Source organism: Physella acuta, unplaced genomic scaffold (assembly GCF_028476545.2).
Source record: "Physella acuta isolate Inbredline_101_S28 unplaced genomic scaffold, ASM2847654v3 ptg000570l, whole genome shotgun sequence".
NCBI classification, from domain to species: Eukaryota; Metazoa; Mollusca; class Gastropoda; family Physidae; genus Physella; species Physella acuta.
In genome coordinates this window covers 578,983-592,402 of record NW_026732089.1, presented here as the reverse complement: position 1 = coordinate 592,402, position 13,420 = coordinate 578,983, and the positions used below count along the sequence as shown (strand labels likewise).

Sequence of the window (13,420 nt, the reverse complement as noted above, 5' to 3'; positions counted from 1 at the left end):
TAAATATAAATATATATATATATATATATATATATATATATATATATATATATATATATATATATATATATATATATATATATATATATATATATATATATATATATATATATATACAAGACACTATGGCTTACCAAGACAGTCAAACTGGTTATTACTCAGCATATAACCTATAGCACAAAAACACTGTGCTTTGTCATTAGCTACAGTACATCCTTGACTGCAGTTCAGGTAAAAGTTTTCACATGGATCAACATCTACAATATCAATTAAATAGTACACATTGTTAAAGCTTATATTAATAAATGCCCATTGAGATATTTTTAAAATATTTTATTTTTTAAGGTGGTATAAATTGGATAAGTAAAAATTCACTTAAGTTATGGTTGGCTATAGTAGCTATTTGAAATTTTTATTATTTGATATTATAATTATGAACATAATTTTATGGTAAATGCCTGCTATAACTTACCATCTTTTTCACAAGTCTTTCTGTCATCTTTTAACCTGTAACCTGGATAACAGTCACAGTTGCTACTTCCAGGGACATTGATACATTTCTGTTCACAGCCCGATTTGTCAATCTCACATTCATCAATATCTGTTTGGTGGGAAGAAAAGTGTTCTTGTTAGTTAAATTTTCATTGAATTCAAATGATTTATTAAATGATTATCAGGTTTACATACAACAGAAACAATACATTTAGACTTGAAATTACCTTTACATGTGCCATTAGGAAGCTTTAAAAATCCACCTCTACACTCACAAATAAATGACCCTGGTGTATCAATGCATGTTTGAGGACAAATGTTTCTCGTTTCACACTCGTTAATATCTGGTTGGTTAAAAAAAAAAGTATTTTTATGTTTTGATCAATAAATACTAAAAGTGTAAAAGCTGTTTGTTAGTCTTTAAAGTAAAATGAAGTAGAATTCATACATTTCTTGACCTAGGCATATGAAGAGAAGACATGGTCAGCACTTGGTTTAAGAGCCTTTACTTTCCCGAACATGAGTTAGGTACCTGTCAGAGCTGGGTGGACTGAGGGACATTATACTGACTTGAACCTGGTTTTGTACTCAAGGCTTTAAGGTTAGCAGCCTATGCTCAACCACTGAGGCCACGCTGTCCTATTATTTCGTATTTTAGTATTTAGAGCAATACAAAAGTATGCATACCTGGCTATACCTATTACCTTTCAGTTGAACAGCAGTAGTTTTAAGAAAAAAAAAATGGGATAAAAACAACAAGTGCAAAAATGCAACTTACATTAGGCAGCAAAATGTATTTTAATTTTATTCAAACAATATTAATTTTTAAAGAATTTTGGTATTTTAAAATACAACAAAACAGGATAACTGTTAGCCTATTACTAATGAATAGAAAAGAAGAAAATTTCTCAATATTCTATTTTATTTCTGATTTAAATATAAATATACATGACTAAAATAATTTAAATCACTAATTAAAGCAGTTTATAGGAAACTGACTATCTATGCATAAAACATTGCAACTGAAAATATATTATAAAATATTGAAAAAAGAATTCAACTTACTAATACATGTTCCATTTATATCTTCGTAACCCACAGGACAGTCACAAGTATAAGAGCCTTCTGTATTTGTACATTTGTGATCCATAGGACAGACATCAGGTTTTATAGCACATTCATCCACATCTATTTCACATGATTCTCCTTTCCAATTGCTTTGACAAATACAGCCTTTAACATTGTCACATCTTACAGCCCGTCCTTTACACTGGCATGTATTACTACAGTTGTAACCATAGGTGTTGCCTTGACAAGCTGGAAACAAAATAAAACTGATCAAAAAGCAGTGAAATAAATAAGTTGCAAATTAAAATAATTAGGATTGACAAGTGAAAATTTTACTAAATATTATTTAAAACCTCAAGTTAAAAAAAAATGGTTCCCCAAATTCATTGAAAATAAAAATAAATACAGCTTTTTAAAATAATGTTCACATTAATTCAATAAATTTTTTTTAAAAATTATTTAATGAGTGTTATAAAAAATAAATGTACTGGAGTTACTACTTTAAAACCAAAAATATGCTCATTAACAGTTGTTAATATTTTGATTTGATAAGGAAATCAGATGAAAAAATTACAAATCTCTAATGTCTCATTTTGCTTCTGCAGGAAAATATAAAATTTATATCTTGCTTTTATTAAAAGTACAATAAAAATGAAAATACTGAGCATTTTGGATAGGTAGTGAGGACCCTTGTTGAATAAGACAGATATTTATTGAGGTTTATTGGTAAAAACAACACTAAATGGATGCTTAATTACATATTTCTGCACTATTTTCTATAGAAGATAATACACTGGCTGAAAAAAATGTTAGTAAAAAGTACCATATAAATACTACATAATTCATTTTAAAATTATTGTAAATTGTGCATTTTTGCTAAAACATTTCTAACAAAGCTGTAGGCCTACATATCATTTGTTTAAATAGTTATAAGTACATACTGTCACAAGAGCGCAAATCATTCTTGTTGAGAGTATATCCAGAGTAACATGAACAGCTGAAACTTCCGTTTGTGTTGATACAATCTTGTGAACAGATTTTCTCTTTGCATTCATCTATATCTGAGACAAAATTAAACAAAAGAAATACATTCACAGGGTATGTTTAAGTTTTAAAATAAAATGAGTGATTCATATTGATGTTGTGCATGTATATTTTGAAAAAAATAAAATACCTTCACAAGAATAGTTGTTTGTTTTTAATTTGTACCCTGATGCACAAAAACATTCTGCTCCATTACTGCCATTTCGACAATTGTATTCACATGACTTGTTGATTAATTTACATGGGTCTATCATTAGAAAAGTAGATGTTTGCTATTATTAATGATATTTCATAACACAAGAAACATTTAACACAGTAAAATAGAAGGCATCAAATAATACATTGAAATAAACACAACTTATTAATAAAGTTAGTTATTTTTTTAAGATACCCTTTTCTGTCAGTTCACATTTGCCACCAGTCCTAGCAAACCCTGGGTAACATCTGCAATCATAACTTCCTAAGTTGTTAACACATATTTGATCACAGTCATGTGATTTCTCTGAGCATTCGTTGATGTCTGTGGGCATATTATTTAAATTTACTTACAAACAATTTAATATGCTTTTAAGCTAAAGATTTTTCGTATCATGTAATATAAATAAAAGATAGCATTGTAATGTCAATGTAAATATTTAAATAATATAGTTTTAATCTAATGTAGTAGTACAAATATAGCTACACATTAACATGTTTAATACTTACCAACACAATTGAGTGATCCAGATTTTCGGAAGCCTTTTGGGCAGTTACAAACAAAACTACCGAAATTATTCTCACATATAGCATTTGCACCACAAGGTGGGGTGTTCTTACATTCATCAACATCTTTGAACAAAACATAACATGACATGTTAAAATATTAAATAAATAAATAAATAACAAATACAATGGAACTCTTACTATTTTAGATAAATATAACTTAGAATAATTACAAAAAACCAACCTTCACACTTGGTTTTTTTAGAATTCAGTTGATAACCAAGAGGACAATCTTTACATGTGTATGATAACCCAGTGACTTGTTCTTCTGAAGCTGGTATGTCTACACAACCTGTCATGCTGGGGCAAGGATTGGTAGCACAGCCATCATTGTCTTGTTCACAGTCAGTACCTATTGGTTGCATTAATAGCTGAAAGTCTATTCTATTTTTTATTTAGACAGAGTTGGAATACTATATGCATAAGCATGTTTTAACATTACACAAAACATTATAAGAGATAAAAGTATAACGTTTTACAACAAAAAATAAATTGTGGGTTTTTTGTCTTCTTGGGGCGGGGGGGGGGGGGGGCGGAGTGGGTGTTTGATATAACAAAGGTAAATAAATATATTTTTGGAAGATTAAAGATTGAATTTTTCATTTAAAAACAAACGTTTCTTTCCTTTGTGATAACTTTGAACTCAGTTTTACTTTGTTAACAATATATTTAAAATAAGTTTCAAACCCAAAAACAAATAAACAAGTATAAAATAAAAATAATTTATATTTATAACTATTAGTATTATAAATTGTAATTAATTAAAGGGAACCTGCAAATCCAATGTTACAGTTGCATGCTTCCCAGTAAAAATATGGATTTAATGTTGCTCTAAGCCTAGCTTCATCACATGTTCCACAATAACTACATCCACTACATGCAGAAATATTGATTGCTATTGATTCTGAATGCAGTCCTTTACTATCAGATGATGAGAATCTGGATTTAAGCAAAAGAAAATGTAAGTTTATTAAGACAAAATAAACCTTTTAAAAAAGGATGTAACATTTAATTTTAAAGACATAGTGTATTATCACATGTAGACGTTTATTATAAAGTATGCTTACAAGATCTGAGTTTCAGTGTTAGGTAATACAATTGAATAAGTTGATGCAATAGCTTTTGATGTGTCTCTCTTATTAATAGTTTTAAAAGTATAATTAGCATTGGTCATTAAAACAACAGTAACATCTTGACCATCAGGATCAAAAGCTGTTAGAGTTAGGCTGAAAGATTGATTCACGGTGGCCCTAACTTGTGTTGTGTTGACAATAATATTTGGGGCTTGGTTTGCTGAAGATTAAAATAGTGCAAAATATTCATGAGCTTTTTCATATTAACAAATTATTATCAAAGCGTAAATAGTGCTACTTATTTAAAAATTTTGCAATTTAAATTATAATTTTTATCTTTATTTCTTTTTATATATTTCAATGTTTAGTGACTTGCAGAATGTTTTTGACAAAACAATAATAAGCATTTTTTCTTGGATAAAATCAGCAAAACATTATGTTTTATGTTTATATTTTTGATAAATTTCAACAGAACTTAAAGGAATTTAAATGTGTTTGGAATCAGAAACTTAAAAATTATAATCTTGCGTTGTAGTTTTTGCATTTACCTGTGCTTACTGAAACTTTTTCAAATTGATCTGAAGACTTTAAAGAAGTTTCAGCAATTTTTTTATTCTGTGTAGCAATGAAGTCAAAAATACAAGGAAGATTTCCTGAACCATTACAAATCTTTTCAGCTTCTGCTATTGTTGTAGGATTTTGTTCATCATAAAATAATGGCATGAAATTTGGGTTTGAAAAAGTACTTGTGTTTTGTCCATAGCTGTACTGGAATAAACTTTCATTCTGAGTTATCGCCCCTGAAAATAAAATAAAAATCAATGGAGAATTGCTACAAAATTATTTAAGGATTTTTATTTTTAAAAAATAAGTTAGATAGTTTTTATTATTGATGTTGGTTATTAATTTTCTAGTTATTTTGCTATGCTGTGAAAATTTCGAAGAGTTAAATAAATCCATGATATTTTGTTAAACACGGAGCAGTAAATTCATACACCAAACCAAATAAAAGAATGAGAACATTAAATGTAAACCATATTAAAAGATTTTTAGAGCTAGTAACTAATGGTATTTTCAAATATACAAAATACATTGTATACTCACATAGTTTGCCATACTCATATAATTGTTTTTCACTTGAATGATCAGAGAGTTGTGTTCCATTTGGGCAAATAAAATCATCAGTACTGTCTCCATTAAAATTGCCTAAAAGACCAGTGGTCATTTTCTGATGTTTTTTGTCCAGTGTGAGGGAAAATTCTAGTAATTCATTTACCATTGTAACTGTGATCCCTATACCTGCAATAGATGTTGAAATTAATTAACAATCTGTAAACAATTTCCTATTCCTTATAATGCTGTATCAAGGGGGAAAATGTAGTATCAGTGTGATTATGAATCTTTCATAGTAACTAGTTAAAATATACTTAACCTCTTTAACTCACAGTAAAAACAAGTTCTTCAAAAACAATTCAAGATAAAAGCAATAAAAGATAAGTTAATGCTCACAACAATACAGACATACAAACTTACAGGTGAAGCAAAAAGTAAATTAGATAAAATAAAAGCAACTTACTTTCTGGAAGAGACACTTCTAAAGCCCCATTTTGTTTTCTTAATATCATTTTATTATCATTTGTAAAAAAATTAGGGTTACTTAAGAAATCTGTTGTATAATCTCTTTTATTAGCATATATTATCATAACTGAAAAAAGAGAAATAATAACATTAGTAATATTGTATAGATTTACATATTTAAATTAACAATATTCGTTCACTAAAGCATTCTCTTTACAGAAAGTAACAGTGTTTCTTTTCATCTGTCCTAGGGGGAGGAGTGTGGGAAGAGACACCCTGTTACAGTAAAGCTATCATACTGATATCCTAGATATATGGCCCCCAACCAGGGGCGGAACTACCATACCGCCAGACCCCGCAATGCGGGGGGCCCAGGCCGTTTAGGGGCCCAAAATCCGACCAAAAAGCAATGACTATGTATTCCAAAATTACGTTTTCGTGCACTTTAATAATGGTTTTGTAAAAAACAAAATGCTACATTCAAACCACTTCCATGACTTATTTCCCTTTTTTAAATAGTCAAATAGAAGTTCCCATAAACTCCTTTTAATAGTTTTGTACTACGCAAATTAAAAAGCAATTACTTCTCTTAATTATTATTTTTTTATAAAATACATACTAAAGAATGACATAGTATAAAAAGGAATTTAAAAAAAAATTAATATAAATTAAATAAAAAACATAAAAATAAACATAACACAAGAAACCATTACACATACAAAGCTTTCATGTTTCATATACTTTTGACCGGCTTGCGTATGGGAAGTTATACTGCCGACATCAAAAGTGACACACAGATTTGCAAAACAGACTTATGCACTTAAACCAGGGGTCGGCAACCTGCGACTCGCGAGCCGCATGCGGCTCTTTTGATATCAAGATGCGGCTCTCCAGCTCCTTGAACAAATACTAATAATCTTAATAAAAAAATAAAATATTTGAAATAAAAAAATGTTAGTGGCTCTTTAAAACCAGGGAAATTTTAAAAATTGTAACTTTTGGCTCTTCCGCTTCAAAAGGTTGCCGACCCCTGACTTAAACACATGACATGTTGTTGTAATTTGTTAGAATTGAAAATAAAAGTATTATGTGTTTTTTAAAAACTAGATTAGGCCCGAAATGAGAATCCTACGTTCGTATTTTTGTTTATATATATATATATATATATATATATATATATATATATATATATATATATATATATATATATATATATATATATATATAGGGGGCCTCAAAAAATATTTTGCGGGGTGGCCCTTTTTTTCTAGTTCCGCCACTGCCCCCAACAACTATTTCTCTTATTAATTATACTGAATTCTCAGCGAAACCTAGTGTAGTTTTTACTAGCTTTGCTAAATGTTTACATCTGGTTTTAGCACTGCGGATAGAACCATTTAGGAATATGAGCTTACATATATTTTTTATTTATTATATTAATTTGTACTCATATTTAATTATCAATGTTTTAAAGTAATTTTAAGATTGATAAATTCATTACCTAATCTTGTAATTTACCTTGTTTTTTGTAAGTAATTTGTAATTTAATTAAACATGTAAACTGCGTGCAACAAATTGTCATGTAGTCATTGGGCCTGGTTATTAAATTTTACTAATTGAATATTGAATTTAGATATATACAGAAAGAGCTGCATTCAGTATTCCATACATCATTTTTAAAATTAAATACATAACTATCTATTAAGGACTTAAATTTTAGAAGTAGGCATACTCAAATTGAAATTTGAAACTGTTTTTTATACACAGCTACTAAATAAAAATAAAAAAGATCAAACTATATATTTTTTAATTTCAATAAAACATGATTTTAGTATTACATTATTATATGTAAAAAATGATTAAAGAATATTTAACATTTATTCTTACTTTTCCTTGAAGGGCTGATTTCTACTCTCAGTGAATTTTCATCACCACTCATCATTGATAGAGCACACCAGACTGTGGCTAGAGTTTCATTGCCATTGCTATTTAATGCACGACAGGTTCTACCCTAAAGAATTATAAAATAAGTTGCTTGTTCAAATATTAATTGATATATTAATTTCTATCATAAACATTAATATTTAGTTAATATATTTATCATTTTTTTGATAAATCTTAAGAATTTGCTTTATAAAATTTTCAAAGAGATTGTTTCTTTAACGCTCCTAGTTTTAAAACAAAAGCAAAATATACTTATTATTACCTGCAATTTAAAATGCTGGTTAGTAGTTCCTATTATTTTCACTAAGTGATATTCTCCCAGTCCATTAAATATGAATGATCTTTGGTCCATGGTTATTATGTGGGGGTCTCCAAACAAGAAACCTGTGAAAAGTATTTGTAATAAAATGTATTTATGTTTTCATGTAATTATTTTCCTTACTATGTTATAAGTAGTGTAGTAGTGGTTTAAATAAATAAAGCAAAACAATATGTATCAAGTCAAGAGCAATTTGCCTGTTTTAAATATTTATTTTATAGACAAAAACATAAAAATATTTCTGAATATTGGAGCTATATTTCTGAATATTGGAGCTAAGATAATTAAATTGTTAATATAGAATGCAATAACTGACACATTTTTAATTCAGTTTAAATATATTTTTACTTATTTTACTTTTACATTAGAAAACGTAAAATAAGTACAATAAATGTTAAGCTTAAAATTCTTTACAAATTGTATAATCTTACCTCTAGCCCAGTTACTCCCATTGCATGAGAAAATTGGTCTTAAAGTATAGTACAGGTCACACAAGTTTGCCTTAGTACAGCACCAGTCTTTAGGGTCTTCATCCAACTGATCGTGTTCTTTGTAAATGAAAGAATTATATCTCTGAAGACTTCCGGCTTGTGGGATTGTATTTAAAAAACTTGAACTTTCATCAGCTTTGTAGCAGCATCTCTGAAGAAAATCAAAGAAAATATTTTTCTGCTCGTAAAGAAGACAGAAAAAATTGTTTTGGTAATTGAGGTCAAATATTAGAGCCATACCCTTCCATATTCTCCAAAAAATGGTAATAGATCAAAGCAGTTTCTATCTGGATTGGATATACTGCTAGGAACCCAGATTGGACTACTTTTGGCAGCTACTTCATTACAAGGACAAGCAGGCAGTAGGTTTTTGTTCCAGAGATCAATAGCTGCTCATAAAGATTTTTAACATTTGTAATGATTTCAAAACATTGGAATCATATATTTGAATTAAATTAACTGAACAGACAATCATGTCATGTACTTAAAATATAAAAATATATGTGTAAAATGATAGTTTTAAAGACATTTTTTACTAGGCAGTTCTCCTTGATTAGAGATAAACCATGTACGGCACATCATTTTAAAATTCTTATTTTCTCCAACTTTAAAAATCCAAAGACCAGGTTTTCCTGTTGTAACAAAACACACAAAAATTTAATCCAAAAACAATATTGTATTCTAGTCTTAAAAATTTAGTGTTTTCATGCAATGAATATAAACCAGCTTTATAAAATAAAAAGCTCATTTACTACTACTTATCTTGAGAGTCTTTAGTACTATAGACTACATACCAGTGTTGCCAAAAACTGTATCAAATCTGTAGTAACTTGTAAGTGAGGTATCAAAGCTAAAATTTGCCCAACCAACTTCAACATTTCTGGCTGATAAGGGTTTGAATTTCATAGCACCTTGGATGTAGATGTATATGGCATATGTTGTATATCCATCTGATATTATGACACATTGGAATGAGACACGCTATGAAAAAACAAGAAAAAAATCCAATTGCAATATGATTTCAGATTTTGTTACTTATAATCAAATGTATAAGGAAATGTAACAATGACACACAATTTATGGGGTGTAGGAAATTGGTCTATAATAGTTACAATGGCAGATAATAACTGTTTTTGTGCCAATCGCATATTGCATTCTATATAGCCACATATATACAAAACATTATACTAATTTCCAAACAAATTGAACATTCATTTAGACAAATAAAAGGAAGATGTGTGCTAAAATCAAAATACCTCATCCACACTTCCATGTGCTGGTACATTAACCCATGTAACCACAATTACTGTTGTAGCATTGTAGCTTTTATTTTCTGTGAGAGCCATAACATCTGCATTGGCTTTGGTAAAAACAGCTGTGCCCAAAGTGTTATTAGAATACAAATCATACATCTGAAAAAATAGATTTAACTGTGTGATCATGGTTAAGTTTACAATTATTAAACTTTTAAAAATTTTCAATCAAAATTTGATTAGATGATATTAGATAAATTTCATTATGAATTAAAATAATAAATAAAAAGTATATTTCTCAATACTGGAATGATATAAATTACCTGATAGTAAACTTCACAATTATCATTATCGTTAACATCAAGATCAGTCCAGTACACAGCCAACAGACTGCGCTGATTTAAGTTTTTGTCTAACACTGGCAACTTTTGTGGATTAAAACTGGAATACTCTTCTTCAAAGCTTATAAGGCCATTAACTGTTATCTGTTAAGAAAAATATTTTAACAGAAACATATATAGCGTATAAAAGGGTTAAAATATTGATTCAGGTGAATAAATAAAAATGAGCAAAATATATTTCAGTTTATAATAATATCATAATAATAATAAATAATGTTATTAGCTTACTTACCGAAACAGAGCTAATTAACTTTAGCTGATAAGGGATGAAATCTTCTATGTACAAGTTAGCTGATGCAAGTTCTTTATTTTTTGGCAATGATTGGTCATTTTGAACAAGGCCATAGGGATAGATACCTATTAAAGTAATAAACAGGTGAAACATATAAAAATGAAATAATTAGACACATTATCATAGCTATCCAGAGCATAAGTAAAGATTCCTCTTTAGATCTAACGATCCATTGGGCAGATGAAGTGGAGTTCATAAATGTTTCTTGACCTCGGCATATAAAGGAATAATGTGGTCAGCACTATGCCCAGCCACCTTCACAATCCCTAATATGATTTAGTAACCATTAGAACTGGGTAGATTCAGGGTTGTTCCACTAACTTGAACCTGGATTCAAACTCAAGACTTTTGGCTTAGCGTTGTAGGAAACAGTAATATTCAGAGCATATTATATATACCAAAAAACGAAATTGGATGATCTGCCAATGAAAACATGTTCTGTATGATTGAATAATTCAACTATCATTATGAATGGATGATAAAAGTTTCACTAACAAACCATCCTTATTTTTGTTAGTTATGTTTAAACTATATTTAAGAGGTTTTACTTACGTGAATCATTCAGTCTAAAAAAAAAAACAAATAAAATATTGTTATTTCAAATAATTAATAGCCATTGTGGTTTAATTTTATAATCTGTTAGAATAAATTCTTGATAACTTTGTAGAAATTTGTTTTTGTATTAACTCATTTAAGCAAAACAAGTTATCCATATATTACCTACAGATCCATTTACCAGCTGTTTCATTAAAGCAAACTTCTGCTTCTGTACAATTGGGACATAAAGCTAGGGGAAGGAAAGTATTTTATATTAGTAAATAAATTGTTTAAAATGTGGGCAGTAAATGTTACATTTTACTAAAAATAATTTTTTTAAATTCTATAAATTGAATTATTAATTTGTCTATATGTTTATTTCACTGAAATGCAAATTAGTTAACTAATCCCTTAATACAATCCTTTAATATGCCATAATTACTAAAACAGGATAATTCTGCTTAACTCTGCCCATGATCCACAAGGTTCGAAAGGGTGATTTACTTATTAATATATTAATATACTTCTTAACATAGGAGTGCAACTTTACCTTGGCATTTTCCACTGGAAAGCTTTTGATAACCATTATCACATCTACATTCTGCAGACCCATTTAAATTAAAACAGCTTGCATGTACTTCAGTGCAATAATTTATATTATCACATTCATTTATATCTTTTTCACAATTGGTTCCATTCCATCCAGGAGAACATAAACAAGCACCAGATGTTCCATTACAATATTTGGTGTTTTCCATGACACAGGCACATTTCAAAGAACAATCCAAGCCGTAGTGTGTTTTGTTGCATACTTTTGGAGAATAGAAAAGACATACTTCTTTTTTCTTAATTTAATTTTTTTAAAGCATATTATATCAAATTTTTTTTAGTCTTTTCTATCTGATAAAAAATTTACTAAATACAAGATTAAATATGTACCATAATAAACATAAATAGGTTGTTTAAAACATACAGGTAATTGAATAAAAATAATTGTTAATTAAATAAAATTATTTTATTAAATCTATTAAAAAACCAATAAGAATGCATATATAATTACATTTTCAAAGCTGAGTAGTAAATGTATTTACATAAATTCATCAGATTATCATTTATTTTCTACAATTGAGCTTACATAACAGAATATATGTGATCTAAAAATATTAGCTAATTTTAGTTTACCTTGACAAGCTACATTCGTTTTTTCATAGCCAGGCACACATTTGCACTCAGCAGACCCATTTAAATTGTTACATTTTTCATGTAAACCGACACAGTAGCTGGTATTCAAGCATTCATTGATATCTGTATCACATTTTGTCCCAGTCCATCCTGATGCACACAGACATGACCCTGTTGTGTCATTGCAGTCTATTGTGTTGTTCATGACACAAGAACACTTGTTCCCACAGTAGAAGCCATAGAATGTTGTGTTACATGCTATTATAAAGAAACAAGTTACACTTTACGTAGATGAGATATAGATCTAAAATAATTGATTTTTGTGGAAAACCTATGAAAGATTATTTAGAAAGTTTTTTAATATTATATTATTTGAGCTACGTCACTAATATTAAAACTGTCAATAGATACATTTTTTTTTAAATTGATAAGTCGAACAATTTTAGATAAAATTGTTATGCATGTAAAAAAAATAGTTTCTTAAAAAGAAAATATTGTAATAAATATAGCAATGAAAAATATCACTTTTATAAACTTCTATAATAAGAAATAAGTTACCTTGACAAACACCAGTTCTGTTATCAAATCCTAGTTCACATCGACATTCAGCTGAGCCAGGCAAGTTGTGACATTCTTCATGTACACCAACACAGTAGCTTTTATTTAGACATTCATTTATATCTAATTCACAGTTTGTACCATTCCAGCCACCTTTACATAAACAAGCTCCAGATGTATCATTACAATCAGCTGTGTTGTTGAAAACACAAGTGCATTTGTTTTTGCAGTTTGGGCCATACATAGTTTCACTACAAGCTGCAAAAACAATATAAATGACATATTATTAAACAAAGCATTCTGATATTAAAACTATGTACCTAAATTAAAAATTATGAATTATATAATATTAATAACATACAGTATTAAAAAAATACTTTAAAAAAAACTTTTTAAAAAACCACGTTTTTCTTGTGGACTAAAAAG

At 28.5% G+C, this 13,420-nt stretch overlaps 1 protein-coding gene across 1 annotated transcript in view; it reads right to left on the bottom strand.

Annotated features, from left to right (window-relative positions):
- The window catches only part of LOC131946762 (uncharacterized), a 28,680-nt gene that overhangs the window by 11,488 nt on the left and 3,772 nt on the right, over positions 1-13,420 (bottom strand). The window contains exons 8-35 of the mRNA XM_059307689.1: positions 12,995-13,252; positions 12,437-12,694; positions 11,805-12,065; positions 11,438-11,504; positions 11,270-11,283; positions 10,658-10,782; positions 10,348-10,509; positions 10,028-10,183; positions 9,566-9,752; positions 9,308-9,403; positions 9,012-9,160; positions 8,712-8,922; positions 8,224-8,345; positions 7,905-8,028; positions 6,016-6,144; positions 5,544-5,738; positions 4,988-5,239; positions 4,434-4,659; positions 4,139-4,305; positions 3,551-3,718; positions 3,310-3,432; positions 2,996-3,124; positions 2,735-2,851; positions 2,502-2,621; positions 1,558-1,809; positions 720-836; positions 473-601; positions 135-257 (exon numbers count right to left, since the gene is read on the bottom strand). Coding sequence (XP_059163672.1) covers positions 135-257; positions 473-601; positions 720-836; positions 1,558-1,809; positions 2,502-2,621; positions 2,735-2,851; positions 2,996-3,124; positions 3,310-3,432; positions 3,551-3,718; positions 4,139-4,305; positions 4,434-4,659; positions 4,988-5,239; positions 5,544-5,738; positions 6,016-6,144; positions 7,905-8,028; positions 8,224-8,345; positions 8,712-8,922; positions 9,012-9,160; positions 9,308-9,403; positions 9,566-9,752; positions 10,028-10,183; positions 10,348-10,509; positions 10,658-10,782; positions 11,270-11,283; positions 11,438-11,504; positions 11,805-12,065; positions 12,437-12,694; positions 12,995-13,252 — 4,437 coding nt within the window. The remainder of the gene's footprint in view (positions 1-134; positions 258-472; positions 602-719; positions 837-1,557; positions 1,810-2,501; positions 2,622-2,734; positions 2,852-2,995; positions 3,125-3,309; positions 3,433-3,550; positions 3,719-4,138; positions 4,306-4,433; positions 4,660-4,987; positions 5,240-5,543; positions 5,739-6,015; positions 6,145-7,904; positions 8,029-8,223; positions 8,346-8,711; positions 8,923-9,011; positions 9,161-9,307; positions 9,404-9,565; positions 9,753-10,027; positions 10,184-10,347; positions 10,510-10,657; positions 10,783-11,269; positions 11,284-11,437; positions 11,505-11,804; positions 12,066-12,436; positions 12,695-12,994; positions 13,253-13,420) is intronic.